The sequence below is a fragment of the Hyperolius riggenbachi genome, chromosome 9 (assembly GCF_040937935.1).
Source record: "Hyperolius riggenbachi isolate aHypRig1 chromosome 9, aHypRig1.pri, whole genome shotgun sequence".
NCBI lineage: Eukaryota > Metazoa > Chordata > Amphibia > Anura > Hyperoliidae > Hyperolius > Hyperolius riggenbachi.
The window spans coordinates 241,004,664-241,032,257 of NC_090654.1; the positions used below are offsets into that span (position 1 = coordinate 241,004,664).

The following is a 27,594-nucleotide window of genomic DNA, read 5'->3' on the forward strand; positions in this document are numbered from 1 at the left end:
AGGTCATCGGGACAGCTAGTGTCAAGACCATATATACGATGTGTAAAATGTTGGCGCTATATAAGTACTAAATAGCGATAATATATCCCAACTAAAAAGTGTCTTTGCTCCTGGTAGTTATGTCACATAAAATAGGTCTCTCCTGTTAAAAAAAAAAAAAAAAAAAAGTGCAGTGACTGTAATAATGTGGAAACTGGACAGCAGCTAGACTGCTGATTGGATTACACTCTCAGTATTCTAATTAAGCACTTCTGACTGCTGTCTGCCCTGCAAATTAACATAACCTCCTGCCCTGTCAGTAATCTTCTCCTACAATCAGCCACCTTCAGCGCATTACAATAGACCCCAGTCACAGCACGGAAGTGCTGCGGAATTACCATTGGAGGGCAGCTCTGCAGAAGCACAGTCTGAGCTGTGCTATGTCTGATTGTGCTGCCTTCTCTCTGCGGAATGAGGAAGTGATCTCCACAGAATGAGGAAGTCATGTCTGCGCATGTCTGCCATGGAGGGCAGCGTAATCAGACATTGCACCGGAAGAGCTGCTCCTGCCTGGCAGCAGAGGGAGGAAGCAGCTGAGCCTTGTTTATGGTTGCTGAGGCTTGTTTATGGTTGCTGTGGCCGCTCTGGTAAGTGCTTTTCTCTGTTCACAGAATTATTATTGTTATATATTGCCCGTGTTGGCAGGGGAGGCACTTTACCAACAGATCTCATAAGTATGAGGAGCTTCTCTCAGGACAGGGGTGGGAAAGGGCACAGTACTTTATGGCCTGACTGGGTAATGAGTGGATAGAAATTACTGTCTGTCTCGAATAGAAAACTTAAGGGGCCCATACACTTACCGATTTTCCCGCTGATACACAGCCCATTCGATCACTGTGATCGAATCGGCTGTGAAATCTGTTTGCAGTAAAGGCAGCCATACGATCCCTCTCTGATCAGATTCGAACAGAGAGGGATCTATCCGTTGGTCGAATCTGATGGCAAATCGACCAGTGTATGGCCACCTTTAATTGTCTTCAGTTAGGTACACCGTGGGCATTGTGTTCCCTGTAACAGCAGGAACGCAATGGAAAAGTGGCGCTGCATGTTACTCGCATGTTGCGTTGCATACATGCAATGAAGAGTATGCTTCACTGTCGACAAATGCATGCAGCATGTATACTCCATTATATGCATTATTAATAATTATGTATGCCAGCAGATGTAGACAATTGATGTAAGTATATCTCCTGGATGGACTACATCTCACGGAATGCAACGTGGCGGTGGTCCGGGACGCGGGATCTTCAATCTGTGGTCGCTCCCTGGGATAGCGAATGACATATGGCTAGAGGACCAGCCTGCCATAGGTAAGTAATGACGCTACCCCCAACTCTGCTTCCCCCCCCCCCCCCAACAGCACACTATTACTTTATCATATGAAGCACCACATGAACTTTAAAGTGTACCCAAGGCTGCACGCGTGCGTGGGGGCAGATAGGACACAGATGCCCCGCCCTGAATATCCAAGAAAAAAAAGTCTATATTGCAAAAAGGCATTACTTGAACCAATTAATAATCTTTATTAAGCCAAAAGACGACCAATAAAAACTATTAAAACTCTGCAGCGCTATGCAGTGGACATGGATTAAAAAAAAATATGCATGTACTTAAAGAGACACTGAAGCGAAAAAAAAAAAATATGATACAGTGAATTGGTTGTGTACTATGAATAATTACTAGAAGATTAGCAGCAAAGAAAATATTCTCATACTTTTATTTTCAGGTATATAGTGTTTTTTCTAACATTGCATCATTCTATAATATGTGCAGATTACACAACACTCCGCATCACGTGGTCCCGCCGGCCAATCAGCGGCCGCCAGTGCAGTGCATATTAAGTAGCCATGTGCGCGGCTACTGTAGCGGCATCTCCCCGCCTCCTCTCGCCCCCCACTAAGCATGTGCAAACAGTCTAACGCGGCTTAAGCCGCTCAGAACGCACAGTACGCTGCACTTTGCCCGAACATGCAGCGTTACTATGTAACGCAACGTGGGCAGTGTGAACAGCCTCATTGACTTTGTAGTGCTGTGCGGTGGGCTGCGTTACAGGCTGCACTAACGTGTGCCTGTAACGTCCTGGTGTGGAAGTAGCCTGAGGGAGCAACAGTTTGTTGCGGAACTAGTAAGGGACAGTGGCAGGCAGTGGACGACTGGGGGTTTCCGGCTAAGCATTCTTATTTTTACATTTCGCAGAGGTATCAGTTCTCTGTATATTCTTGATGTTGCGGTGATGGATGGTTTATGATATGTATATACTGTATACTGCAAGATTTTGCACAGACTGTTACTTGGTTATGCAGCGACTTATTCTCATACTATTACATACTAGCTTGGTACCAATCAGCCCTTACGAATCCAATTTAAAGAGACACTGAAGCGCAAAAAAAATGATGATATTATGATTTGTATGTGTAGCACAGCTAAGAAATAAAACATTAAGATCAGATACATCAGTGTAATTGTTTCCAGTACAGAAAGAGTTGAGAAACTCCAGTTGTTATCTCTATGCAAACAAGCCATTAAGCTCTACGACTAAAGCCCCGTCTACACTATGAGATGTTGCAGCGATCCGGCGGCTCGATTAGCCGCCAGATCGCCTCTTCCGCGTGCCCGCTGCGTCCCCGCTCGCCGCGTGTGCGCCGCATTCGATTCCCCGCCGGCGCCGCTTACCTTCCGCTCGATTCCCTGCCATTGTCCCCTCGCGGGGAGCGAGCAGGGAATCTGCGGTGCGGAGATCCGTCCTGTCGGATCTTATCAATCGAGCCGCATCAGCTCGATTGATAAGGAGCATCGCGGCCGCATCTATTCGTGTAGATGCGGCTTAAGTTAGTCCTGGAGAGGGTTGTTATCTGACTTTTATTATCTCAACTGTTCCTGGACTATTTACTTTTCCTCTGCCAAGTGTCAAAGGGGCCTCATAGTAAACCACGTTGGGGGGGGGAGGGAGCTTTGTAAACAGCCAGAAACGCACGCCTGTGCAGAGTGGCAGTGCTCGTTCGTGGACAGGAGCAAAGACGTGCGCGCTCTTCAACAAGGGCATGTTGAAAGGGTTCAAGGGGTCCCCAGGTCAGGATCAGGAGAGACGAGGGGGATGGGGGGAGTCTGAATAATCCACAGGTGTAACGATCGGTGAAGCACAGAGAGGATATGATTACCGGTGATCTGCAGTATCACGGGGAATACAGATGTATACCAGATTATAAGTGATCTGCAGTATCACTGATAATCCGATATACCAGCTAACCTCTGTTCACCTGAGTAGAGTGTAGTGTTTGGTGTAACAGTAACACTAGGAGGACTTGGCCTCAGTGCAGTGAGGATAACTGCACAGCTTCCTTCCAAAGACCTGAGCTCTCCAAGGCGGGAGGAGTCAGGCTGCGAGTAGGAAGGTAGTCTGAGAGTGACACTCAGAAGGAAATGTCACTAACAGGACGGGGAACCGCCTCTAATAGTGAGGTCCGTTCTCGAGGTCGGACAAGCCAGGTCGTAACACACGGACAGATAAAGTACAGATACAGTAGGCAAAGGCGGAGTCCAAGTACAGGCAGGGTTCGGCAACGGGTATCAGAAATATCGAGGTACAGGGTCAGGAGGCAGAAACAGAGTCTAAGGACGAGCCGGGGTTCGGCAACAGGTATCAGAAATATCGAGGTACAGGATCAGAGTTCAGGAGGATAGTCAAACAGGCAAAGGGTCATAACAGATAATCACAATCACACTAGTACTTTAAGCTATCAACAGAATCTAGCTTAGTGTAGGATTACAGCTCCAGCTGGTCCCGGCACACTAACGGATCTGACTACGGATCTGGGTGCTCCCACGTATGTGATCGCAACGCCAGACAAAGAGCAAGTGAACAACCAGCAGTATATATACTCAAGGACCTTTCCAGGACCTCCCTAATTGCTGGTCCAATGAGAGCAGTGGAAATTGTCAGCTGACCCAGCCGGTCAGCTGACTCCCTTCTGACTGCTATTTAAACTCTGCCTCTGTGCGCGCGCGTGTAACTCTGAATCCAGGTGGACTATGAGTCCCAGCCACACCAGTACTGTTTAGCAAAGTCTCGAGTGCAGGAGCCGCCTCCGATGCGGATTCCGCTGTTACCGATGCGGATTCCGCCGTTACCAATGCGGATTCCGCCGCACTGCCTATGCGGCAAGCGGCGTTTTTTCCGCGTTGTGACGCCATGCTGGACGCGGAAACAGCCGCCTCACCTTGAGAGGTAGCGGCTTTTCCGCGTTTCATTACAACAGGCTTCTCTCTACTGAGGTAAGTACCTATTTAGGGCATTTTTTTCCCCTTTCAGGTTCACATAACTTACACACAGATGCCAATTACCCTCTTACTATATTTTCCATGAATAGATAAATGGAGTCACTAAGTTCTGTGCACTAAGCTAATGAGTTTCCTGTAAGAACTAAATATTTAATAGAGAGCATTGTAATGTAATGGCTAGAGCTCTGGTTCATTTAGCTCTGACTAGGCAAGGATTACTCCTATTCAGATGGGCGGCTAAATCTTCTTAAGCCATCAGCTTACAATCTGCTGCTACCTGGCCTTGTCAGTGGGACAGTGTGCTTGTCTGCTGCGACTGTGCACTGCTTTGTGTTTTGCTACAAATGTGGCTTTTGAGCTTTGTAATGAGCTTTGTAATGGCTCATTCATACTACAGAGCGCATACATGAACGCGATTTCGTGCATGCGTTGCCATCGCACAGAATACACGTTGTGGTGAGCTAGGAGCGCAGATGTCGGCAGCCAACCCATCAGGAAATGTGTGCGTTGTGCGATTAGATGTTTCCAGAATTAACATGCAAGTCTATGGACTTATATGTTGCCATTTAGATTGTACACTATGTGTGTTGCATCAAAACTGACAGCGCAGCACATAGTGTGAATGAGCCCTTAGACGCTTCCGGAACACACAACACTGATCCTACATGTCACCTTACTTTGGGTACACTAGAATGACAAAGATGCGTTGAGCGGTTTGAAACTTATAGTAAACATATGTAAAATACCTGATACATGAATACTGCCTTTGTTTTCCCCACAGAAATATCTTTATTGCCATTTGAGATCCCTGATTATTTGCCGTGTAAAGCACTGTCATTGCTGCTAAACTGGAAGTGCACCTGCTGCATTGTGGGATTTGTAGTTCTATGCAGGGCTGTGGAGGAGGAGGAGGAGCACATTTTGGGTACCTGGAGTCGTCTAAAAATGCACCGACTCCAACACCTAATAAATAGAAAGGGAAAAAAATGTGATAAAATATTCTATTTCTCAGATAATATTCATCATAAAAAATTAGCATATATAGTAATAGCAGCGCTTAGTTCACAAAAATGAAATAATAAATCAATCAAAAAACACTTGTGCTGCTGCAATAAAGCAGTCACCATCTTTTTATAATCCTATACTCATACGGTATGTAACTGTATATTTGACGTGTATGCAGAAATCTTTTATATATAATAAAACTGTGTCGTGGTGAGAATAAAGCCTGACTGACGAGTAGTTGTCACTAGTAGGGATGGCCAGTGAGATGCTAATAATTCTGCGTTGATGCAGGTTTATGCAAATTTTATATGCAAATGTATACACCTTGAAAATGGACTAATCAAATTGCATCTTTGCAGGAGATGATTTGTTAATTTTCAAGCTGCATACTTGTTCATACAAAATTATATATATTCCTGCATCAACTCAGAATTATTTGCATCTGAATGACCTTCCCTAATCACTATTGCAACATCCAGCCGAGCTATTTTGCAAAGTAAAATTCAAATATCATTTTAATATGTTTTTTAGTACTTGTGCATTTGAGTGTTACCTTAAAGTGAACCAGAGACGAAGCACCCTCATGTATTTTACCATATATATCAGTGGGGACATTAGAGAAAACAACTACTCTGCTCTTTGTTCCATTCTTCACTGCTCAGCCTGTTTGTTATCAGCCCTGATAAAATCCCCGACTGAGCATTCAGTCTGGCTTTGCTCAGGAATCATTATAGCTGAGTCTGTCTTCTCTGGTGTCTTTTCAAGCCCAAGCCTGCCCCCTTCTGGCTCTGCTATAATGACTCAGCTATAATGATTCCTGAGCAAAGCCAGACTGAATGATCAGTCAGGGATTTTTATCAGGGCTGATAACAAGCAGGCTGAGCAGTGAAGAATGCAACAGAGAGCAGGGTAGGTGTTTTCTCTGATATATATGGTAAAATACATGAGGGTGCTTCGTCTCTGGTTCCCTTTAACACATGGCCAACAGGGTAGAGTGTCAGCTTCCTGGCCAGGAGCTTTTTGTTCCCAAAAGCAGATGCCATCTTAATATAGCTCATTAGTATTTAGGAAATGTCTTTTACGTTACATACTTTTAATCAACAAGACTTGACACCAAGACTATGTAAATTAGAGGATTTGATGAAATCTTAACCTGAGTTGGAGTTGGATGATTTTTGTGTCGACTCCACAGCCCTGGTTCTATGCAGGCCCATGATAGAGGTGAATGAAAGCTAGTCAGGCAACACAAGAGCAGAAGTGAGGTCATAGCACAACTTCACTTGTCCTTTGCATAGATGGCAGAGAGGGCACTGAGGCAAAGAAAATGCTTTAGACTGCATGTTAAAGTGACAGGTAAGGTGGCATCTACACAGGAAAGGAGTTGCTGAACATAAAAAATTGTGTTTTTTTTTTTTTACTTTTTAGCCTAACCTATGTGATATTCTCACTTTAAGGTTATATGATTTTGTTACGCTGCTTAATTGTCCTATTAAAGAGGAACTGTAACCAAGGATTGAACTTCATGCCAATCAGTAGCTGATGCCCCCTTTCCCATGAGAAACCTTTACCTTTTCTCAAACTGATAAGGGGGGGGTCTGTATGGCTGATATTGTGGTGAAACCCCCAGGGCTGTGGAGTCTGAGTCGTGGAGTCGGGCAATTTTGGGTGCCTGGAGTCGGAGTCGGGAAAAAATGCACAGACTCCGACTCCTAATTAATTCGTTACTGTAATTAAAATAGAAAATATGATAAAATGTTCTATTTCTCAGATAATAGTCATTAAAAATAATGTATATATACAGTATATATACAGTAAAAGCTGTGCTTAGTCCACAAAAATGAAATAAACCAATCAAAATTAGTTACTTGTGCTGCTTCAATAAAGCAGTCCCTGTATTTTTAAGGTCAGATATACATATCTGATTGTGACTGTATATATGATGTGTACACAGGAATCTCTTATATATACTAAATAACATCTATGCTGTAAGAATAAAGCCTGATGTGTAGCTGTGTCACTAATACAGATTGTCAATGGAAATAATTCTGCACTGATGCTGATTTATGCAAATGTATGCACTCCCTTTGCTGATGAAATCAAATAATTTGATATGTTGTTAAAATTTGGTTTGGTGACTACAAATTAAAGGGTACCTGAGACGGATGAAAAGTAAAGTTTTATAAATACCTGGGGCTTCCTCCAGCCCCCTTCAGGCTAATCAGTCCCTCGCTGTCCTCCACCACCCGGATCTTCTGCTATGAGTCCTGGTAATTCAGCCAGTCAGCGCTGTCCGGCCGCATGCCGCTCCCACAGCCAGGAACATTCTGCACCTGCGCAATAGTGCTGCACAGGTGTAGTATGCTCCTGGCGGCGGAGTGTGTGCATGCGCACTACGCCCGACTGGCTCAAGTGCCTGGACTCATAGCAGAAGATCCAGGTGGTGGAGGAGGACAACGAGGGACTGATTATCCTGAAGGCGGCTGGAGGAAGCCCCAGGTATGTATAAAACTTTAATTTCATCTGTCTCAGGTTTACTTTGTTACACAGTAGTACTATACTCTACATATGCACTCCCCACAGAGCTGCAGGGAATCCACTGAGAATGCTGTGCACATTGAACACAGGTGTTGTCTGTTTACAATCTCCTCATTCCCCTGCAGAGTACCTGCACATCATTCTTACATGTATCCACACTTACATTGCCTAGGGTCTGATAGATGTTCTTTGTTCCGGTTTGTACCTTTTACAAGTACTCTTACCAAGGACTAGTTTTAGTCTAAAGGGAATAAATATAGTAGTCTACATATCCTTCTCACTTCAGTTGTCTTGTAAAATTCCTAAGCGTTGGCAGTTAAGAGACAAATTTCATGTTACATACTTTTAATCAACAAAATTGTAATATGCAAATTAGAGGAGTCGGAGTCGTGGAGTCGGAGTCGGTGGAATCCTAAACTGAGGAGTCGGAGTCGGTGGATTTTTGGACTGACTCCACAGCCCTGGAAACCCCTCCCACAGTGTGATGTCAGCACCTAGGTACTGACATCACAATGTGGGAGCCTTGTTGCATTGTGGGAAATAACAGTTGTTTCCAATTACCAAAAGAGCAGCATCTCCTTTTCACAAACATCACCTGTCAGCAGTAAAGATGTCACCATGTGATACATTTCAGAATGTAAATCAGGGAGATGAAAGATTTTACAATGAAACTGACTAAATAATTATTGTAAAAATTAAACACTTTTTTTTTTCATCATGTCATTTTCACAGCAGTTCATCTTTAAATTGTGTTTTGTATGTTATTTGCAGGTCTTCATGTTACTGAGGTCTGATTACACTGTAAGAGGTGGAGATATTCTTTAGCTCTGCCGAGGCTGGTCCCGTTGAGCAGAATGGGGAACAGCGCGTTAAAGGCTCATCTAGAAACGGCACAGAAGACCGGTGTATTCCAGCTGACTGACAAGGGGCTGGTTGAGGTGAGTAACTATGACAACACAGACCCTCCCACTGCAGCCATGTACAGAAATCAGTGTCTGGCTAAATATACAGTGGCTTGGAAAAGTATTCGGCCCCCTTGAAGTTTTCCACATTTTGTCACATTACTGCCACAAACATGAATCAATTCTATTGGAATTCCACGTGAAAGACCAATATAAAGTGGTGTACACGTGTGAAGTGGAACGAAAATCATACAAGATTCCGAACATTTTTTACAAATCAATAACTGCAAAGTTGGGTGTGTGTAATTATTCAGCCCCCTGAGTCAATACTTTGTAAAACCACCTTTTGCTGAAATTACAGCTGCCAGTCTTTTAGGGTATGTCTCTACCAGCTTTGCACATCCAGAGACTGAAATCCTTGCCCATTCTTCTTAGCAAAACAGCTCCAGCTCAGTCAGATTAGATGGACAGCGTTTGTGAACAGCAGTTTTCAGATCTTTCCACAGATTCTCGATTGGATTTAGATCTGGACTTTAACTGGGCCATTCTAACACATGGATATGTTTTGTTTTAAACCATTCCATTGTTGCCCTGGCTTTATGTTTAGTGTTGTTGTCCTGCTGGAAGGTGAACCTCCGCCCCAGTCTCAAGTCTTTTGCAGTCTCCAAGAGGTTTTCTTCCAAGATTGCCCTGTATTTGGCTCCATCCATCTTCCCATCAACTCTGACCAGCTTCCCTGTCCTTGCTGAAGAGAAGCACCCCCAGAGCATGATGCTGCCACCACCATATTTGACAGTGGGGATGGTGTGTTCAGAGTGATGTGCAGTGTTAGTTTTCCGCCACACATAGCGTTTTGCATTTTTACCAAAAAGTTCCATATTGGTCTCATCTGACCAGAGCACCTTCTTCCACATGTTTGCTGTGTCCCCCACATGGCTTGTGGCAAACTGCAAATGGGACTTTTTATGCTTTTCTGTTAACAATGGCTTTCTTCTTGCCACTCTTCCATAAAGGCCAACTTTGTGCAGTGCACAACTAATAGTTGTCCTATGGACTGATTCCCCCACCTGAGCTGTAGATCTTTGCAGCTCGTCCAGAGTCACCATGGGCCTCTTCACTGCATTTCTGATCAGCGCTCTCCTTGTTCGGCCTGTGAGTTTAGGTGGACGGCCTTGTCTTGGCTTGGTAGGTTTACAGTTGTGCCATACTCCTTCCATTTCTGAATGATCGCTTGAACAGTGCTCCGGGGGATGTTCAAAGCTTTGGAAATCTTTTTGTAGCCTAGGCCTGCTTTAAATTTCTCAATAACTTTATCCCTGACCTGTCTGGTGTGTTCTTTGGACTTCATGGTGTTGTTGTTCCCAAGATTCTCTTAGACAACCTCTGAGGCCGTTACAGAGCAGCTGTATTTGTAAAGACATTAGATTACACACAGGTGCACTCTATTTAGTCATTAGCACTCATCAGTCAATGTCTATGAGCAACTGACTGCACTCAGACCAAAGGAGGCTGAATATTTACGCACACCCCATTTTGCAGTTATTGATTTGTAAAAAATGTTTGGAATCATGTATGATTTTCGTTCCACTTCTCACGTGTACACCACTTTGTATTGGTCTTTCACGTGAAATTCCAATAAAATTGATTCATGTTTGTGGCAGTAATGTGACAAAATGTGGAAAACTTCAAGGGGGCCGAATACTTTTGCAAACCACTGTATGTTGATTATTTTGCCCAACGGGATTCTCGGTAACAAAAGTAATGAGTGTTCAGCTCAGCCAAGCTGCATGCACTGCTCTATGGAGAGGTGGGAGGCTGCATGTTATACATGAAGGCAAAGCCGTTGGATGAAAATATCTAGCTCAGACAGACATAGATGGCGGGGAGGGCTGTACAGATATCAGTCTGTCGGTTGAAAATGTGATATGTGAGACTTTAAAGATGGGATACATTTTAAGCTCCTCTCCAGACATACCGTAAATGTTTTCTTAGCACTTATCACAGAATAATCTAATTTCTCAGCATCAATGGGTGTTTTTCTAAGGACAGGTTTTGTGGATATTGGTAATGCTGTAGTTGTGATATACTTGGAAAGGCATTCCATACTGTTCCCCACTGAACTTTGGTGCCAAAATTGTGGATGCAAGGACTGGGGAAGAATCTGTGTGCATGGATAGGGAACTGGCTAATGGACAGAAATCAAAGAGTTGTGGTCAATGGATCATATATTTATAGTTACTGTTTAGCAGTGGGGTCCCACAAGGGTCCGTACTGGGTCCGGTGCACTTCAATTTATTAATGACCTAGTAGATGAAGTAGAAAGTAATGTTGCTATTTTTGCATATAATACAAAATTATGCAGAACCCAACTATGTAACTTGTTTTTATACTATGTAGAACGGAGGTGCCCACACTTTTTTTCTGTGGAAATAAAAGTAGTCTGTTGCCTTTTTGGGGGGTAGAGATTAGCCAGCGTAACCTGTCGTTCTCCCAACTTGCCCTTCACATAAAAAGCGACCATTCGGATCACACTCCACTTCTTCCAGTAAGAAAGGGAGGTCCCTATGGAGGAAAATTAAAAGACACCTTTTGTTTTAGATGCAACTGAAGTAGCATGGAAAGCCACAGGAAACCTATAATCAAACCTGGATGGGATATGATTAGATCTTAAAGCGGACCCAAACCAAACATTTTTTTTAATTACAAATATTTAGTTGCACCACTCTGACACATACAAAGATAAATAGACACTCCTTCAAACCTATGATCATTTCAGTGCATGCTTTTCACCCTTCTCTTTTAATAACTAGGGTTATACTGGGGGCAGCCATTAGCAATTCCTCCATTGCCAGACACCACCTACTCCAGCATTTTGCCGGATTCTGTCCCGGCAATTTGAAAGGAAGGGAGGGGTTCCTCCAATAAATGTAAAATATTTTATATTTGTCATTATGCAGCTGAAAAAAGGCTGCTATTTATTATTATAATTTAGAAAATAGATTTTATTTCTGAAATCTTGTATTTTTAATTTGGGTCCACTTTAAGTGTGTCTCCTGTAGGAAGGCCACTTGGGCTCCCACACTTTTTTCAGCTTGTGAGCTACTTTAAAAATTAGCAAGTCAAAACGATCAACCTATTTTAGGAGTACAATTGTACTGTATATACAGAATGGAAAATGTACAGCTGTCGTGATCTACCCAATGGGCACCCCTAATGTAGAAGCTCCTTGATTTTAATAATGTCATATAATTCACCTTTTTGGAAATAGCAACAGACTGTCATTACTATAAGCTGCGATATTCTAATGGCAATTCAGTCTGTGCCTTTACTAATGCAATCTGAAAAAGTAGATTATGCAATCTGAGCAGTTGCAGGAGGTCCACCCACACAAGTCAGGTAAATTAGGTGCCACCAGAGGCTGTAATGGGAATTACGGCTATGCAGCGCTCAGTGAGTAATTTGGGCCCTGGCAAAACATGGAGCCCAAATTGCGATAAAAACAGCGTTCTTCAGCCACCGGCATTAGCTGGACGCCGAATTACGTCTTACCACACCGAACTGCGGTTTGGGGGAATAGTAATACTTTATATACTCGCATATAGGCCAAATTTTTCAGGACAAAAAAATGTGCTGAAAAGTTACCCCCTCGGCCTATATGCGAGTCACCAACTTACTAAATTGGTGTCTGTGGTGAGGAGTTGACCAGGCTGACCTATGGAGGGGATCAGAGAGCGCAGCGGTGAAGGCTTGCAGGCTGTGTAAAGTCTGGCACACAGCGGAGCCACCTGCACTGTGGGTGGCCGAAGGGGAGCGCAACATCTAATCTGCTGGCGAATGCCTGGATTACCTTATGGCAGGAGGGATCCGATGCCCAGGGGTGAATGCTGCATCAGTGGTCCGCGGGAGAGCAGAGCTGGATGTATGGACGGCTGGCCACAATCATAGCAGAAGCGCTCCCCGTACTCATAATCTCGTTTGGCCGGGGCAGAATCATAGAGGAGCAGTTCTCTGTGCACTTACGGTAATCTTGCGCTTCCTGAAGCGCGAGATCATGTGCAGGAAGCGCATATCGAGTGCACGGAGGAGCGTTCCTCTGATTCTGGCCAGCCAAATGCGAGATTATGCTTTCAGGGAGCGCTTCTGCATTGATTGTGCCAGCCATCCATCCAGCTCTGCTTTCCCCCAGGTTTCTGATCACTCCAGCAGCATTCTCCATCAGACCCCTCCTGCCAGACAGTAACCCGGGCATCTGCATGCAGATTAGCTGTTGCACTGCCCTGCAGCCACCCACAGTGGAGGTAAGCAGCATTTACCGTAGCAGAAATTCAGCAATATCACTTACTTACATAATCCTCTCATATTCATTTTAATTAGGATGTGTTCTGTCATATAATTGTACAGATTTTAATTTGCAAAACCTCATTACCCCCTTGTAAATTTGTCTGAATTAGAAATATGACTAGAGTTTAATTTGACTTTCCATTTAGCAGTATAACTGTATAAGATTAGTCAGCCCAAGCACGTGAACTGTACACATGCACCTTCTGACAGAGGCTATGTGGATGGAATTCTGTGCACAAGGTGCAGAGTATACAATTATCCCCCATATGAAATGCAACAACCAACTCCTGTTGTCAGGAGGCGCTACATCTCCTACCCCTGGCTTATATGCGAGTCAATAATTTTGTTCTAATTTCTGGGGTAAAAGTTGGGGGGTCGGCTTATATGCGAGTCGGCTTATATGCGAGTATATACGGTAAACGCTGCTGGGAAGTTTGCCATAGCAGAGTGAGCTGTTTTTCGGCTTTACCCTGCGCCAAAATTTCCCAGCATCCTCATTACATGTACGCCTACCCAAAGCAACGTGTCGTGCATAAAGGGCTTGTAGCGCCAGGTGTGAAACCCATACCAACCAATCACACTCTTTGCATGGAAATTATATGTCCTCCCCCTATTTAATGGGTATTCTCTGGGTGCTCCAGATTCCTCTCACAACACCCAGTTAAAGAGACACTCCAGTGAAAATAATGTAATAAAAAAAGTGCTTCATTTTACAATAATGATGTATAAATGATTTAGCCAGTGTTTGCCCATTGGAAAATCTTTCCTCTCCCTGATTTACATTCTGCCATTTTTACTGCTGGCAGGTGATGTCAGTGGAAGGAGATGCTGCTTGCTTTTTTTGCAGTTTGAAACAGCTGTAAACAGCTGTTATTTCCCACAATGCAACAAGGCTCCCACAGTGTGATGTCAGAACCATGGTCCTGCTGTCACACTGTGGGAGGGGTTTCACCACAATAGCAGCCATACAGAGCTCCCTGATGATCCGTTTAAGAAAAGGTAAAGATTTCTCATGGGAAAGGGGGTATCAGCTACTGATTGGGATGAAGCGCTATTCTTAGTTATGGTTTCTCTTTAAACTGTGTGTTAAATTGTTCTACAACAAAACTGATTGCAGGCCATGGTTAAGTTGTTAGAATTTGAGCCCCTGTGGGAGGCAGTAAGTGATGTGAATTGTTCAGTGCTCCTCTCTGCTAGCAGGTTGTTTTTTGTTTTTCAGCACTGGATGTAGTAAATTAAATAAATGACGTTTGTACATGCCTAACAGAGTGTGCTTTTTATTTAGAAGACTGCAGACAAATTGGCTTTGGATTTGTTGCCGTGGTCATTGGACTTTGAAGTTCTGTGTTACCATTCTCTGTACCATTTTGTAATAACTGGTGCTGATGTGGCTGTGCTGAGTTTTTTGGGAACATTTACTAATTTTTCATTTCTTTTGTCATAAAGTTTCCTGAAGATCTGCAGAGACTGTGTGCAAACCTGAGAACTGTAGACCTGTCTAACAACAAGATAGAGGTCTTACCTCCGATGGTGGGAAAGTTCCTTGTCCTCAAGAGCATGTCACTCAATCATAACAGGCTGAGTAAGTATGGCCTGATCAAGGAGTGCAGGTGACTGCTTTACATGGCTCTGATTGGGTATATGTAACAGAAGGAAGTATGAACAATCAGTGTTACTTATCAGACTCTGCAAAACTGTCTATGCAGATAAGGTGTTTGTACTTATGGGCCCCAGTATAGAGTATAGAGTCTTCTACCAAGCTTCTTATGCTATGAGTTCTCCTAAACATGACTACCACTATTCCTAAACGGCCTTATCCTTATGACTCTCTTGCTTTTGGCATTTATGAGGTCCGCCCATCTGTGCACTGTATTTATAGAAAATAGTTTAATATAATGAGGCTGCTGGCAAAAGATTGACCTCCAACCTCAGAGGACTGTTACACCCTTATGGTGTTGCTGTCTTTTGGGCCCATGAGCGCACTCTGCTCAGTCGCAGTAGGACTTCTCATGCAGGCTGCCGCCATTGTCTAACCTTCCTCAACCTATTAACGTGGAGGAAGCCTGCAAATCATTTTTGGATCTCAAGGAACTCCTGCACATAATTTTTGGATCTCAAGGAGCCCCTGCATTTATTTTGCAGGATTGTTCCAGTAGAAAGATCGGCACCACACTCCGTATGTATTAGTCAGCTCTTAAACTTTTATTCCATAGTAAAATATGACAGGCAGCGACAGCCCGCTGTTTCGGCCAGGACGGCCTTTTTCAAGTTGCCAAAAGTGTCAAAATGTTATTTTGCAGGAGGCATGGGGCTTGATTCACTAACCGGCGCAAAGTGTTAGCGCCGGAGTAAAAAAGAGTTTTCCGGCGCGAAGCCGGTTATCTGAGGTTAGTGTGCCTTATCTGAGGTTAGTGTGCCTTATCTGAGGTTAGTGCCCCTTAAGTAGCTTTGTGCACACTAAAAGATGCACAAAGCTACAACGTGCATTGCACAGCGAACTTAAGGTCTCATCATGTACAGTATAGCGGGTGCAATGTGATCGTCGCAGTGCGTAATCGTTGCAGTGCGTGATGAAGCTTTGTGCATCTTTTATTGTGCACAAAGCTACTTAAGGGGCACTAAGTTCAGATAAGGCACACTAACTCAGATAAGGCACACTAACCTCAGGTAAGGTTAGCACTGTAGTTTGTGCCCTCTAAGTGATAAGGCACACTAACCGGCTTAGCGACGGTTAGTGAATAAAGCCCATGGTCTTTAAAAGTAGGTGTGGCTGTTAATTTCACTAACCCCTATTACAGTGTGCCTCTTTTTACTCTGATGCTTATTCTGGTGCTTTGTATTGATGTGTTCATTATTGTTTAATTTAGTACTTCTTTTTACAGTATCCCTATTGTAGTGTGCTCTATCATACTTCCCCCCCCTAAGATGGTTGAAAATGCCAGGGAACCCCTGCAGAGTACTCAAGGAACCCTGGTTGAGAAAGGCCGGTCTAACTAGTGGCTCTTCCTCCACAGCCTGCTGCTGAAGTATACCATCTGGCCAGGTCAGAGTCTTAGTGCCATCTGAATCTTCCTTTTGAAGGGATTGGTGACCTCAGTCTTGAAATGGGATTCACACTGTAACAGAATCTGCCATGAATAGATGTTGGTGGAGCTGAATAAATATCCTCTCTGCGAAATCATATGTTACACCTCTCATTTCCTTAGACTAACCCTGTGACACAATCTATGAAAATAAAAGAGTGATCCGACTTTATGAACGTTCATTCTGTGTTCTAAAAATATAGAGCACGTTACAATTTCAGAAAGTCCACAGGGGCCACAATTGCATTTTCACATAAACGGGAAGTAAATTTCCACCACAGGTCTCCCAGCAGATGTATGCTCACTAACACATCAGTGAGGCAATCCACCACCTCAGGCCAAGAAGTGAGCACTCACCCTTCTGAAATGACTCTCAGCAGTGCAGTCAGTTGCCCATAGACATTGCCTGATGAGTGCTAATGACTAAATAGAGTGCACCTGTATGTAATCTAATGTCAGTACAAATACAGATGCTCTGTGACGGCTTCAGAGGTTGTCTAAGAGAATATTGGGAGCAACAACACCATGAAGTCCAAAGAACACACCAGACAGGTCAGGGATAAAGTTATTGAGAAATTTAAAGCAGGCTTAGGCTACAAAAAGACTTCCAAAGTCATGAACATCCCACGGAGCACTGTTCAAGCGATCATTCAGAAATGGAAGGAGTATGGCACAACTGTAAACCTATCAAGACAAGGCCATCTACCTAAACTCACAGGCCGAACAAGGAGAGCGCTGATCAGAAATGCAGTCAAGAGGCTCATGGTGACTCTGGACGAGCTGCAGAGATCTACAGCTCAGGTGGGGTAACCTGTCCATAGGACAACTATTAGTCGTGCACTGCACAAAATTGGCATTTTATGGAAGAGTGGCAAGAAGAAAGCCATTGTTAACAGAAAAGCATAAGAAGTCCCGTTTGCAGTTTGCCACAAGCCGTGTGTGTGTGGTGGGGGGGGGGGGGGGGGGCGGGAGGGGACAGCAAACATGTGGAAGAAGGTGCTCTCGTCAGATGAGACCAAAATTGAACTTTTTGGCTAAAATGCAAAACGTTATGTGTGGTGGAAAACTAACACTGCACATCACTCTGAACACACCATCCTCACTGTCAAATATGGTGGTGGCAGCATCATGCTCTGGGGGTGCTTCTCTTCAGCAGGGACAGGGAAGCTGGTCAGAGTTGATGGGAAGATGGATGGAGCCAAATACAGGGCAATCTTGGAAGAAAACCTCTTGGAGTCTGCAAAAGACTTGAGACTGGGGTGGAGGTTCACCTTCCAGCAGGACAACGACCCTAAACATAAAGCCAGGGCAACAACGGAATGATTTAAAACAAAACATATCTGTGTGTTAGAATGGCCCAGTCAATGTCCAGATCTAAATCCAATCGAAAATCTGTGGAAAGATCTGAAAACTGCTGTTCACAAACACTGTCCATCTAATCTGACTGAGCTGGAGCTGTTTTGCTAAGAAGAATGGGCAAGTATTTCAGCCTCTAGATGTGCAGAGCTGGTAGAGACATACCCTAAAAGACTGGCAGCTGTAATTTCAGCAAAAGGTGGTTCTACAAAGTATTGACTCAGGGGGCTGAATAATTACGCACACCCCACTTTGCAGTTATTTTTTTTTTTTAATGTTTGGAATCATGTATGATTTTCGTTTCACTTCTCATGTGTACACCACTTTGTATTGGTCGTTCATGTGGAATTCCAATAAGATTGATTCATGTTTGTGGCAGTAATATGACAAAATGTGGAAAACTTCAAGGGGGCCGAATATTTTTGCAAACCACTGTTTTTCTTCTGTCCAGTGCAAGAGTTTAGGTCCACTTTAAAACAGAAGGTATTTGTGATTATTCAGGTTAGAGTGAGCATCTCAGGTGTCCCACAATGCATCACTTCCGAATATGCAAATCATCTTTGTTGTCCCTGATAGCTAAACCGAAAAAACCCGAAACAGTCTGTATACATGTTGGAGTAGTGTGCTCTGTAATATGAACAAGCTAACACATCATTGCAGCGGTTCTGGAGGTGTGTTTAACTATCAGGGACATCAAACAGATGATTTGCATATTCAGCAGTGATGCATTGTGGGACACCTCAGAACTCACTCCAACCTGAATAATCACAAATACTTTCGGTTTTAAGAAGGCAAACCTATGATTTGTAGGAGATGGATGGCTGAACTGTTACATGTATTATGTGCATTGTACTGCCCAGGATCACTGCAGCTCTACAGAACAAAATGTAGGACTGGAACTGCTAACCAGCAGTATTTCTATTAGCCCTGAGACTGCTATTTTTTCAGAGCTGTTATGTGCTTCCATTTAAGTCTCAGACTGCTTTTTGTAAGCTTGTGGAGGTGTGAAGAGTGTGATGATGTGATCACATTAGCCTTCTTCTGCAGGGTATGGTGCAGAGGCACTGCCATTCAAAACCACTGCATCATAAGAGGCTTGGTTTTGCCAAGATTTTAAGTTAGTAGAGATAACCTTTTCTCTTTAAATGTGTATAGTTTATGTCTATATACAGCATATCGGGCAGCACGGTGGCCTAGTGGTTAGCGCTCTCGCCTTGGCTGGGTTCGAATCCCAGCCAGGTCAACATCTGCAAGGAGTTTGTATGTTCTCCCCGTGTCTGTGTGTTTCCTCCTGACACCTCGGTTTCCTCCCATATCCCAAAACATAGAGATAAGTTAATTGGCTTCCCCCTACATTGGCCCAGACTATGATACGTACACTACAAAATTCATACATAGACACATGACTATGGTAGGGACTAGATTGTGAGCCTCTCTGAGGGACTGTTAGTGGCAAAACAATATACTCTGTACAGAGCTGCATAATATGTTGGTACTATATAAATAAAAATAAAATATCTGTCCACCTGCATTCCGGCAACTGTGCATTAAGCAGACTGATATCTCTGGTCCTTATGCTTCATTTTTATATAGGCAGGCTTCCTGATGAACTATGCAAATTGAAGAAGCTGGAGAATTTGCAGTTAAGTGCTAACCAGATCACCCGCCTCCCGCCAGACTTTGGTCAACTTTCCGCCTTGAAGACCCTCAACCTGTCCGGGAACCAGCTACGCGCTATGCCCCCCCAGCTCTGCAGCCTACGTCATCTGGATGTGGTGGACCTGTCCAAAAATAAGATTCAATCCATTCCTGATGAGGTGTCTGGTGTGCAAGCCATAGAGATTAACTTCAACCAGAACCAGGTCAGTAATGCAGAAGGATCTGATGATGCCCTGTGAAGGTCCAGGGACAAGGTACACAAGTCTATGACTCGGACGCTCCATTCAGGGTATGATTTTACTCAGCAACTTGTAATGAAAGAAGTTGCAATACTTCCATTTGGAAAAATGATACATACCGATTACAACTCCAGCTAGGAGGTGCACAACAAAAGTTCCTTTGCAACTACTCTTACATGATGCTCCGTGTTTACAATTTCATATGTTGTACCTGGGACCTATTTAACCACTTGCGGACCATGGTACTTGAAATCTATTCCCTGTTTGTGGCTGCTTATTCCTGCCAGGGCATAGATTTCAATTCTGCGCTTGCACAGACTGCGGCTCCCGCCGATCTGTCCCTTGCGGCAGGCCCCTTGCTCTGCCGTCACTATGTCAGCAGAACTCTGTGAGCCAGTCAGGAGACAATTTGATTGCCTCCTGACCCTGTTATCACTGTGAGCCAATCCCATTAATGACATGGTCAGGAGCCAATGACGTAGGCTCCTGATCGGCTCATAGAGCTCTGCCGTCATAGAGACAGCAGAGCGAGGGGCCTGCGGCAATGGGAGAGCGGGCGGGTCCATGTGGCGTTTCGTCGGTAAGCCCCGTTTATTTTTTGTACCAGCAGTCTCTGGGGCCAAAGACCGCTGGTACTGAAGTGGTTAAACAGCATTCTTATACACCGTGAATGTGGATCCTGGGAAATCTGTACTTAAAGGGGAGCTCCCAGCTGACTGAACGTTTGTCGTGACAAACATCAGTAACTCGGGCATTATCTTTGCTTAATTTCAATTCTGTTGTGAATTCAAACCTTTAACTTGTCTATTTTTGTGTCAGATATCTCAGATCTCAGCCCAGGTTTCTCAGTGTCCACGTCTCAAGGTGCTGCGGCTGGAGGAGAACTGTCTGGAGATCAGCATGTTACCCCAGAGCATCCTCAGCGATTCGCAGATCTCCCTTCTGGCTGTGGAGGGGAACCTGTTTGAAATAAAAAATCTGCGGGACCTGGAGGGCTATGACAAGGTTAGTGATTGCAGGGAGGAAGTGGGCACCTGCTTCTGAACAAATATATGGACCCAAGTGAAATAAAATCGCTCCAATAACTGAGTTATAATGATTAACAGCAATTTCTTGCCTTTTAAAAGGAACTTGAGGTGTGAGACCTATGGAAGCTGCCATATTTATTTCCTTTTAAACAATACCAGTTGCCTGGCAGTGTTGCTGATCTTTGTGATCAGTAGGGTCTAAATCACACACCTAAAACAAGCAGGCGGCTGCTCTTGTCAGATTTGTCATAGACATCTGATCTGCTTACTTGCTCTGGGTCTATGGCTAAAAGTATTGGAGACAGAGGTTCAGCAGTACAGCCAGGCAATGTGCATGGTTTAAACATGTCAGCCTCCATATCGCTCTCACCGCGGGTTTCCTTTAAGAATTTTTTTTCTTTGCTCAGCCACTTTGATAGAGGCTAATTGATATTCTATTGTCACCTTAAAGGACCACTGTCATGAAACGCAGCATATCCAGCACAAGTGTTTTAGCAGGCTCATAAAGAGTAATGTTAACGTGTGCAATTTTTGAAAATGCTTTCATGTTAAAATACATCTGCTACATAAAACTTTCCTATTTCCAAGCTCTGGTGTTGGAGATGGGATGTACTAAAGCTGTAGGGGAGAATCGTCAGCTTGCCACACAGCTTCTCCCCCAGCGTCACTCAGCTCTTCCCAGCAGTGAGGGCTGAACTGTGTTCAGGAACACTGCAGAGCTCAGGTTATGCTGGCGTCATTTGTTGCTGATAGCCTGTAGAGGGGACCTTCATGTCACATCTCTACAGGTATTGCTGGGGCAGCTGCAGAGTGAGAACTCGTTTCCATATGTGCACTTTAAAGAGAACCTGTAACAAAAAAGAGTTCCCCTAGGGGGTACTTACCTCTGGAGGGAGAAGCCTCAGGGTCCCAATGAGGCTTCCCCTGTAGCTGCAGGCAATCCAGCGCTGGCTCCCCCGAAGTGTCCCGGAATCCTCCCTCGACAAGCCTGACAAGCGCTCATTTATTTACCTTTCCTGGCTCCAGCGGGGGCGCTGTTGCGGCTCTCCGCACGGAGATAGGCGAAAATAGCCGATCTCCGACGGTTCCGCTCTACTGCGCAGGAGACTTGCGCCTGTGCAGTAGAACAGCCCAACAGCGATCGGCTGTTTCTGCCTATCTCCTTGCGGAGAGCCGATACTGCACCTGCGCTGGAGCCGGGAATGTAAATATTTACATCCCCGCTGTTCAGGCGCCGTGGTGGGACTGAGGAGGACGGGGGAAGCCTCAATAAGATCCGGAGGCTTCCCCCACCCGAGGTGAGTAACCCCCGGGGAGTTTATTTTCGTTACAGGTTTTCTTTTTAAGCTGTGCTTACGTGATCACAGGGACATCAGAGCGCACATAGACTGCACTCTGACGTTTCCACTCATTTACACACAGCTGAACCGCAGCGCATGGTTGCCAGCATTTCCGGGCGATTCGGCTCACGATCACGCTCCTTTTCTTACCCTACAGATTTCATTTAAAGCTTTTTTTTTTTTTTTTTAATGCGTGTAACATTAACAGTCTCTCTTCATACACCTACTAAAAATGCTTGCACTGGACATACTTGGTCTCATGATGGTGGCCATTTTAAAGAGACTCTGTAACATCAAAAACCTCCCCTGGGGGGTACTCACCTCGAGTGGGGGAAGCCTCCGGATCCTAATGAGGCTTCCCACGCCGTCCTCTGTCCCACGGGGGTCTCGCTGCAGCCCTCCAAACAGCCGGCGACAGACCCGACTGTAGCTTCAATATTTACCTTTGCTGGCTCCAGCGGGGGCACTGTGGCTGCTTTCGGCACGGAAATAGACGTAAATACCCGATCTCCGTCGGGTCCGCTCTACTGCGCAGGCGCCGGAAACTTGCGTCTGCGCAGTAGAGCAGACGCGACGGCGATCGGGTATTTCCGCCTACTTCGGAGCCGACAGCCGTCAGAGCGCCTGCGCAGGAGCCAGGAAGGTAAATATTGACGTCACCTCTGCACGGAGGGCTGCAGCGAGACCCCTGAGGGATGGAGGACGGCGTGGGAAGCCTCATTAGGATCCGGAGGCTTCCCCCACCCGAGGTGAGTACCCCCCAGGGGACGTTTTGTCGTTACAGTTCCTCTTTAAAGCAAACGTGAAGTGAGGAAGCTTGCTTCCGGTTTCATACATACCTACGTAGAGGGACGGCTCTGGATACCATAGAGCCTTCCCGGTCTTTGGTCTGCCTCGTCATTCCTGCACTGTCCCCAGCTGAAGTTTCTTGTTCTGTTCTGGACCCCTCGGGCAGCCTTCAGAACTGATCGGATCCCCGAGAAATTCAAAAAATGTACCTCATCCACTAACCTAAACTCATGCCTGCGCAGTACAGTGTGCTCCTTTTTTGTAACTATTCAGGGACACAATATAGTTCTGAAGGCTGTCTGAGCAGTGCTGAAGACTGAGCAGAATGAGTAACTTGAACCTTGGTCAGTGCAGGAATGACGAGACCAAGGACCAGGAAGGGTCTATATGGGATCCAGAGCCTTCTGTCTACTTCACGTAAGTACTATGAAAGCTAAGTGAGTTTTCTCATTTCAGCATCCTGTTAAAAGGCTTCCATTCACTGATTGGACTACAGTAGGTTCGCTCAACGTTCTGATTTCTTTCACAATAATTTGTGAAGAGAAGAATGATTGATTAGTGCTCAATACACATCTACTGTATGTCTGATACAAGCCCTTTTCTCCCCTTCACCAAGCTGATGCTGCACATGTTGAGAAACGCTGAATCACATTTATAACTGGAATGCACTTTCTGTCATGCAGTCACATTAATTTGCGTTTGGCAGGCATCAGATGGGGAGCTGAACTGCCGGTCAAGTGTGCAGTTCAGACTCTCATGTGAAAGAGACCAAAGGCTCGGTTCACATTGAATGGCAGGCAAAACGGCCCCTTCAGACCGGGGCTGACAGTTCAGCATCTGCTCAGATTGATTTTTGAGTCCAATTCACATCTGGAACAGGTGTTTCCACCATAGTTTTCTATGGGAAACTCATCCGCTATACAGTGAACTGTAGCAGATCAGGACGTTGCGTTTCCTTTTGCAATCAGATTGTGTTCTGATGGACATTGTGACTGGATTCTGCTTAATAACATAGCATAACGTTCACCGTTTGTTTTTGTGTTTGTGATCCAGGCTCTTCTGTGTGAACTGAGCCTTAGAGTACCGGCATGATTCAGTTTTTTTTTATTTTTATTTTTTAAAACAATATTTTTGATCAGGGTTGGTCAATGAAATACATGTTTTTTCCTAGATGATGCAGGGTTACGTTAATTTATGCAGCTTGAAAATGGACTAATTACCATATATACTAGAGTATAACCCAACCAAAAAATGGCGGTCTCGGCGTATACTCAGGTCACTAGCTGTGCTGACCCCCCCCCCCCCCCCCCCACCAGAGCAGTATATAGTGATGACATCTGGGTCCTCTCCGGTGTGTTATGCATGGGGTTCCACACAAAGTGTCCTCCGACAGAGCGGCATGTGCAGGGTTTCCCCCATGTTTGCCCTTTGCCTGAAGTTCAGTGTTTACCCTGTCCCCACAGAGAGCAGTATGCGGTGTGTACTCATTTAACCCATGCACAGTGTTCCACAGCGAAGCGTTCACTCTCTGGTTCCTGCTCGTTTCCCCTGCATATACATATGCACAGCAGATCAACACTCACTAGTTCCTGCGGACAGGATTCTTTAGCTTGTCTGTCGGTCTCAGTGTTATGATGCCCTCTAGTGGTGTCTTGCATTATGTATGCCACTGCAGGGGGTCATAGAGATGAGACTGCAACAGGAGGTATTTCCTGCACGTGTTGAATAGGCTGCGGCGTGTTGTCGGGAATCTGCGGTGCGACGCTGAGTAGCAGCGGTAGTAATTAATTAACTCGATGGGAAAACGCCGATTCGACGATAAATTGCTCCCGGTGCGTCGTACCGCAACGCATCGAAACGCAGCGTCATTGCGTTGAAACGCAGAAAACCAGCTGTAGTGTGAAAAAACCCTCAGAGAGCCTCAGCAGGTCCCGGCCTTTACCATGTACCAACTGAATTAACCACTTTACCCCCAGCGGTACGGATTTCTCCGTCCCTTTTTACACCTTGTTGCCACCAAGGGACGGAGAAATCCGTACCTGACGCCGCTGTCCGCGCTCGCCCGTCCGCACGCCCCTGCGCTCGTGCACGGCGCCGCCCGCTCGCCCGGAGATCAATGAACGGGAAAAACCTTTCCCGTTCGTTGATCTCTGCCCCCCGCAATGATCAGCTGCTTCTACGAGAAGCAGCGATCATTGTGAGAAAAAAACAGTGTCCCAGCCTTCTAACCCTTTCTGCAAGCGTACTTCCTGTACGCTTGCAGGTCGCATAAACAAAAAGTTACTGTGGCCATCTTGTGGCCAAATAGTAAAACTACACCCTAAAGCATTTTTCATATACAAATACATTACTTTTACACTAAAAATTAACTCATTACCTCCTACACTCCCCAATTATTATTTTTTGTAATTAAAAAAAAAATTACAATTAAAAAAAATACATAAATAGTTACCTTAGGGACTGAACTTTTTAAATATTTATGTCAAGAAGGTATAACACTGTTACTTTATAAACTACGGGCTTGTAATTAAGGATGGACGCAAAACTGCAAAAATGCACCTTTATTTCCAAATAAAATATTGGCGCCAAACATTGTGATAGGGACATAATTTAAACGGTTTTATAACCGGGACAAATGGGCAAATACATTTCATGGGTTTTAATTACAGTAGCATGCATTATTTAAAAACTATAAAGGCCGAAAACTGAAAAATAATATTTTTTTCCCACATTTTTTCCCATTTTCCCATTAAAACACATTTAGAATAAAATAATTCTTGGCGTAATGTCCCACCTAAAGAAAGCCTAATTGGTGGCGAAAAAAACCAAGATATAGTTCATTTAATTGCAATAAGTAATAATAAAGTTATAGACAAATGAATGGAAAGAGCGGTGAAAATTGCTCTGGTGCTCAAGGGGTAAAACCCCTCAGTGGTGAAGTGGTTAAACATAGAATTGAATTGATCTATTCGCAAGCAGCATTATTCTGCATCTCATTGTAAAAGATTTGATTAAAAGGTATTTGCCCAACTAAACTTTTATCAGATTTACTTTAAAACCTATTGATTAACAGAAAACGACATTTCACTTTTTGATTTTTTTTTTTTTCTTGAATATCTTCCGGATGTCTGTAATTGAAATCTAAGTTGTTTGTGTGCGCTTATCCCTGGCAGGTTGAGATCTCTGTGTTGTGCGATCTCGCCGATGCAGGAAGACTGCAGCCCGCTCGCTTTGCTGTAATAGTGACATCATTGCTTTGGACTTGGTGATTACTGTGAGCCAATGGCAGGCTCAAACAGAATTGTCCAGTCCAGAAAGGGTAAAAAAAATAAATAAAATAAATAAAAATAACCTGGGCCAGACTGCGGGGGAACAGAGGGTATAGGGAAACCGGCGATCAGGCAGACTACAGGGGTCTGGAGGAAGCCCCAGGTAAGTATAAATCCTTGGGTACACTTGAAAGGAAATCTGAAATGACACTTAAAAAAAGATGCACTTACCTGGGGCTTCTGCCAGCCCCCTGCAGCCGCTTAGTGCCCGTGCCGTCATGGCAGGGCCGCACAACTCGGCACACAAGTGATTTCCCCCCCCCCCCCATTTTCTCCCCACATACAGCGCTCTCTGTTGGTGGAGTCTGATCGCTCCCCCAGTGTTTTCAAATAAATATTTTATTTTTATAATTTTTTTTTTTTCATTTTTACCCCCCTCCCTCCCTCCACCAGCCAAATGGCACGATCGCTGTCATAGACTACCGCAGTAACAGAGGGGAGAGCCGTGTCACACGGCTGTCCCCAGTACAGCGCTGCCTTAGATCGCAGCGCTGTACAGCCTAATTAGATGGCGTTTTCGCCGTCTAACAGTCGCTGAGCGGCGATCGCCTGCTAGCCCCATAAAGAGCCGTTCACGCCAATTGCCGTGGAGCGGTCGGCTAGTAGTTAAGTGCTTGTTCACACTAGGAGCGGTTTTTGGAATTTTTAAGCGCTGGCGATATTCAAAATTGCCCTGAAAGTGCTTGTGCAATGATTCTCTATGAGAAAGTTCACATCTGAACGGTTTGTTTCCAATCCGCTCAGAAAAGCGTTGCATGGGCCATTTTTGAGGCGATTCCGCTTCAATGGAAGGTATATGAAAACGCGAAATGCTCACAAAATTGCTTTGTGCAGCGATCACGTGAGCATTTAAAATTAAATACATTGTATTTAATCTTTTCCGGATAAAAGTTCACTTCCTGACCTGCGTCACGGAGTCAATTAAAAAAACACTCAGAAAACCGCTAACAAGAACACTTAAGCAAAAACGCCCAGCGCACAGCAAGTGCCGGGAATGGGGAAAAAAACTCGTCAAAAAACCGCCAACGCGAACGGAGCGCAATTACGAGGCCTAAGAGCTTATTGGTGAGTATTGTGGTTTACAGCGACGGTTACTTGTTTCTGCTCTTGGGATTAGATGCATCAGTGTGACAATGATCAGGATCTGCTAATGCCATATTACTGACAATGTGTTTTGGTTTCAGTACATGGAACGGTTCACAGCCACCCGGAAGAAATTTGTGTGAAGGAGCACAGACTGTCCTCTTTGTACCCGACTAGTGCAAAGTCACCTGTTGGCCAATAGTCAGGGCCAGCTCTGGATACAGAGCCTGCTACTGAGGCTCGCTGCTTATTAAATCGCCTAGAGCGGTCACATGCTACAGTGGTCTGGAGAGGCGGCGACGATCTGTGAGGATGAGTGTGGAATCTATTAGTGCTGGAAGGGACACCGCTTTCGGTCAGAACCTTTTACTTCCTGTTTGGTTACAGAGAAAGATTGGACAATGGATGTTTTCTTCACATGGAGCTACAGTGCGTCAGACTGTGAAATCTGACCAATATCTGAATAGGCTGCCATTATTCTGCTTTCAGAGTATCAGTACTAGTTAACCGATTCTTTATATGTTAACACATCAAAATGTGTGAATATGGGTGGAAGTGTGACCTAAAATAAATGATCTTTAACACAGA

General features: G+C 44.7%; 1 protein-coding gene across 1 annotated transcript; it reads left to right on the top strand.

Moving 5' to 3' along the window:
• Nucleotides 1-505: 505 nt before the first annotated feature.
• LRRC57 (leucine rich repeat containing 57) lies at nucleotides 506-27,594 on the top strand. Its single transcript, XM_068252018.1, has 6 exons — nucleotides 506-626; nucleotides 8,629-8,795; nucleotides 14,547-14,682; nucleotides 19,133-19,401; nucleotides 20,257-20,442; nucleotides 27,108-27,594. The coding sequence occupies exons 2-6, from the start codon at nucleotides 8,712-8,714 to the stop codon at nucleotides 27,147-27,149; spliced, it is 717 nt and encodes a 238-aa protein (XP_068108119.1). The 5' UTR covers nucleotides 506-626; nucleotides 8,629-8,711; the 3' UTR covers nucleotides 27,150-27,594.

Coding starts and splice junctions, on each gene's coding strand:
- LRRC57 (XM_068252018.1), top strand. CDS start 8,712: ATGGGGAACAGCGCGTTAAAGGCTCATCTAGAAACGGCACAGAAGACC. Junction 8,796..14,546: donor CTGACAAGGGGCTGGTTGAG/GTGAGTAACTAT, acceptor TTTGTCATAAAG/TTTCCTGAAGATCTGCAGAG. Junction 14,683..19,132: donor ACTCAATCATAACAGGCTGA/GTAAGTATGGCC, acceptor ATTTTTATATAG/GCAGGCTTCCTGATGAACTA.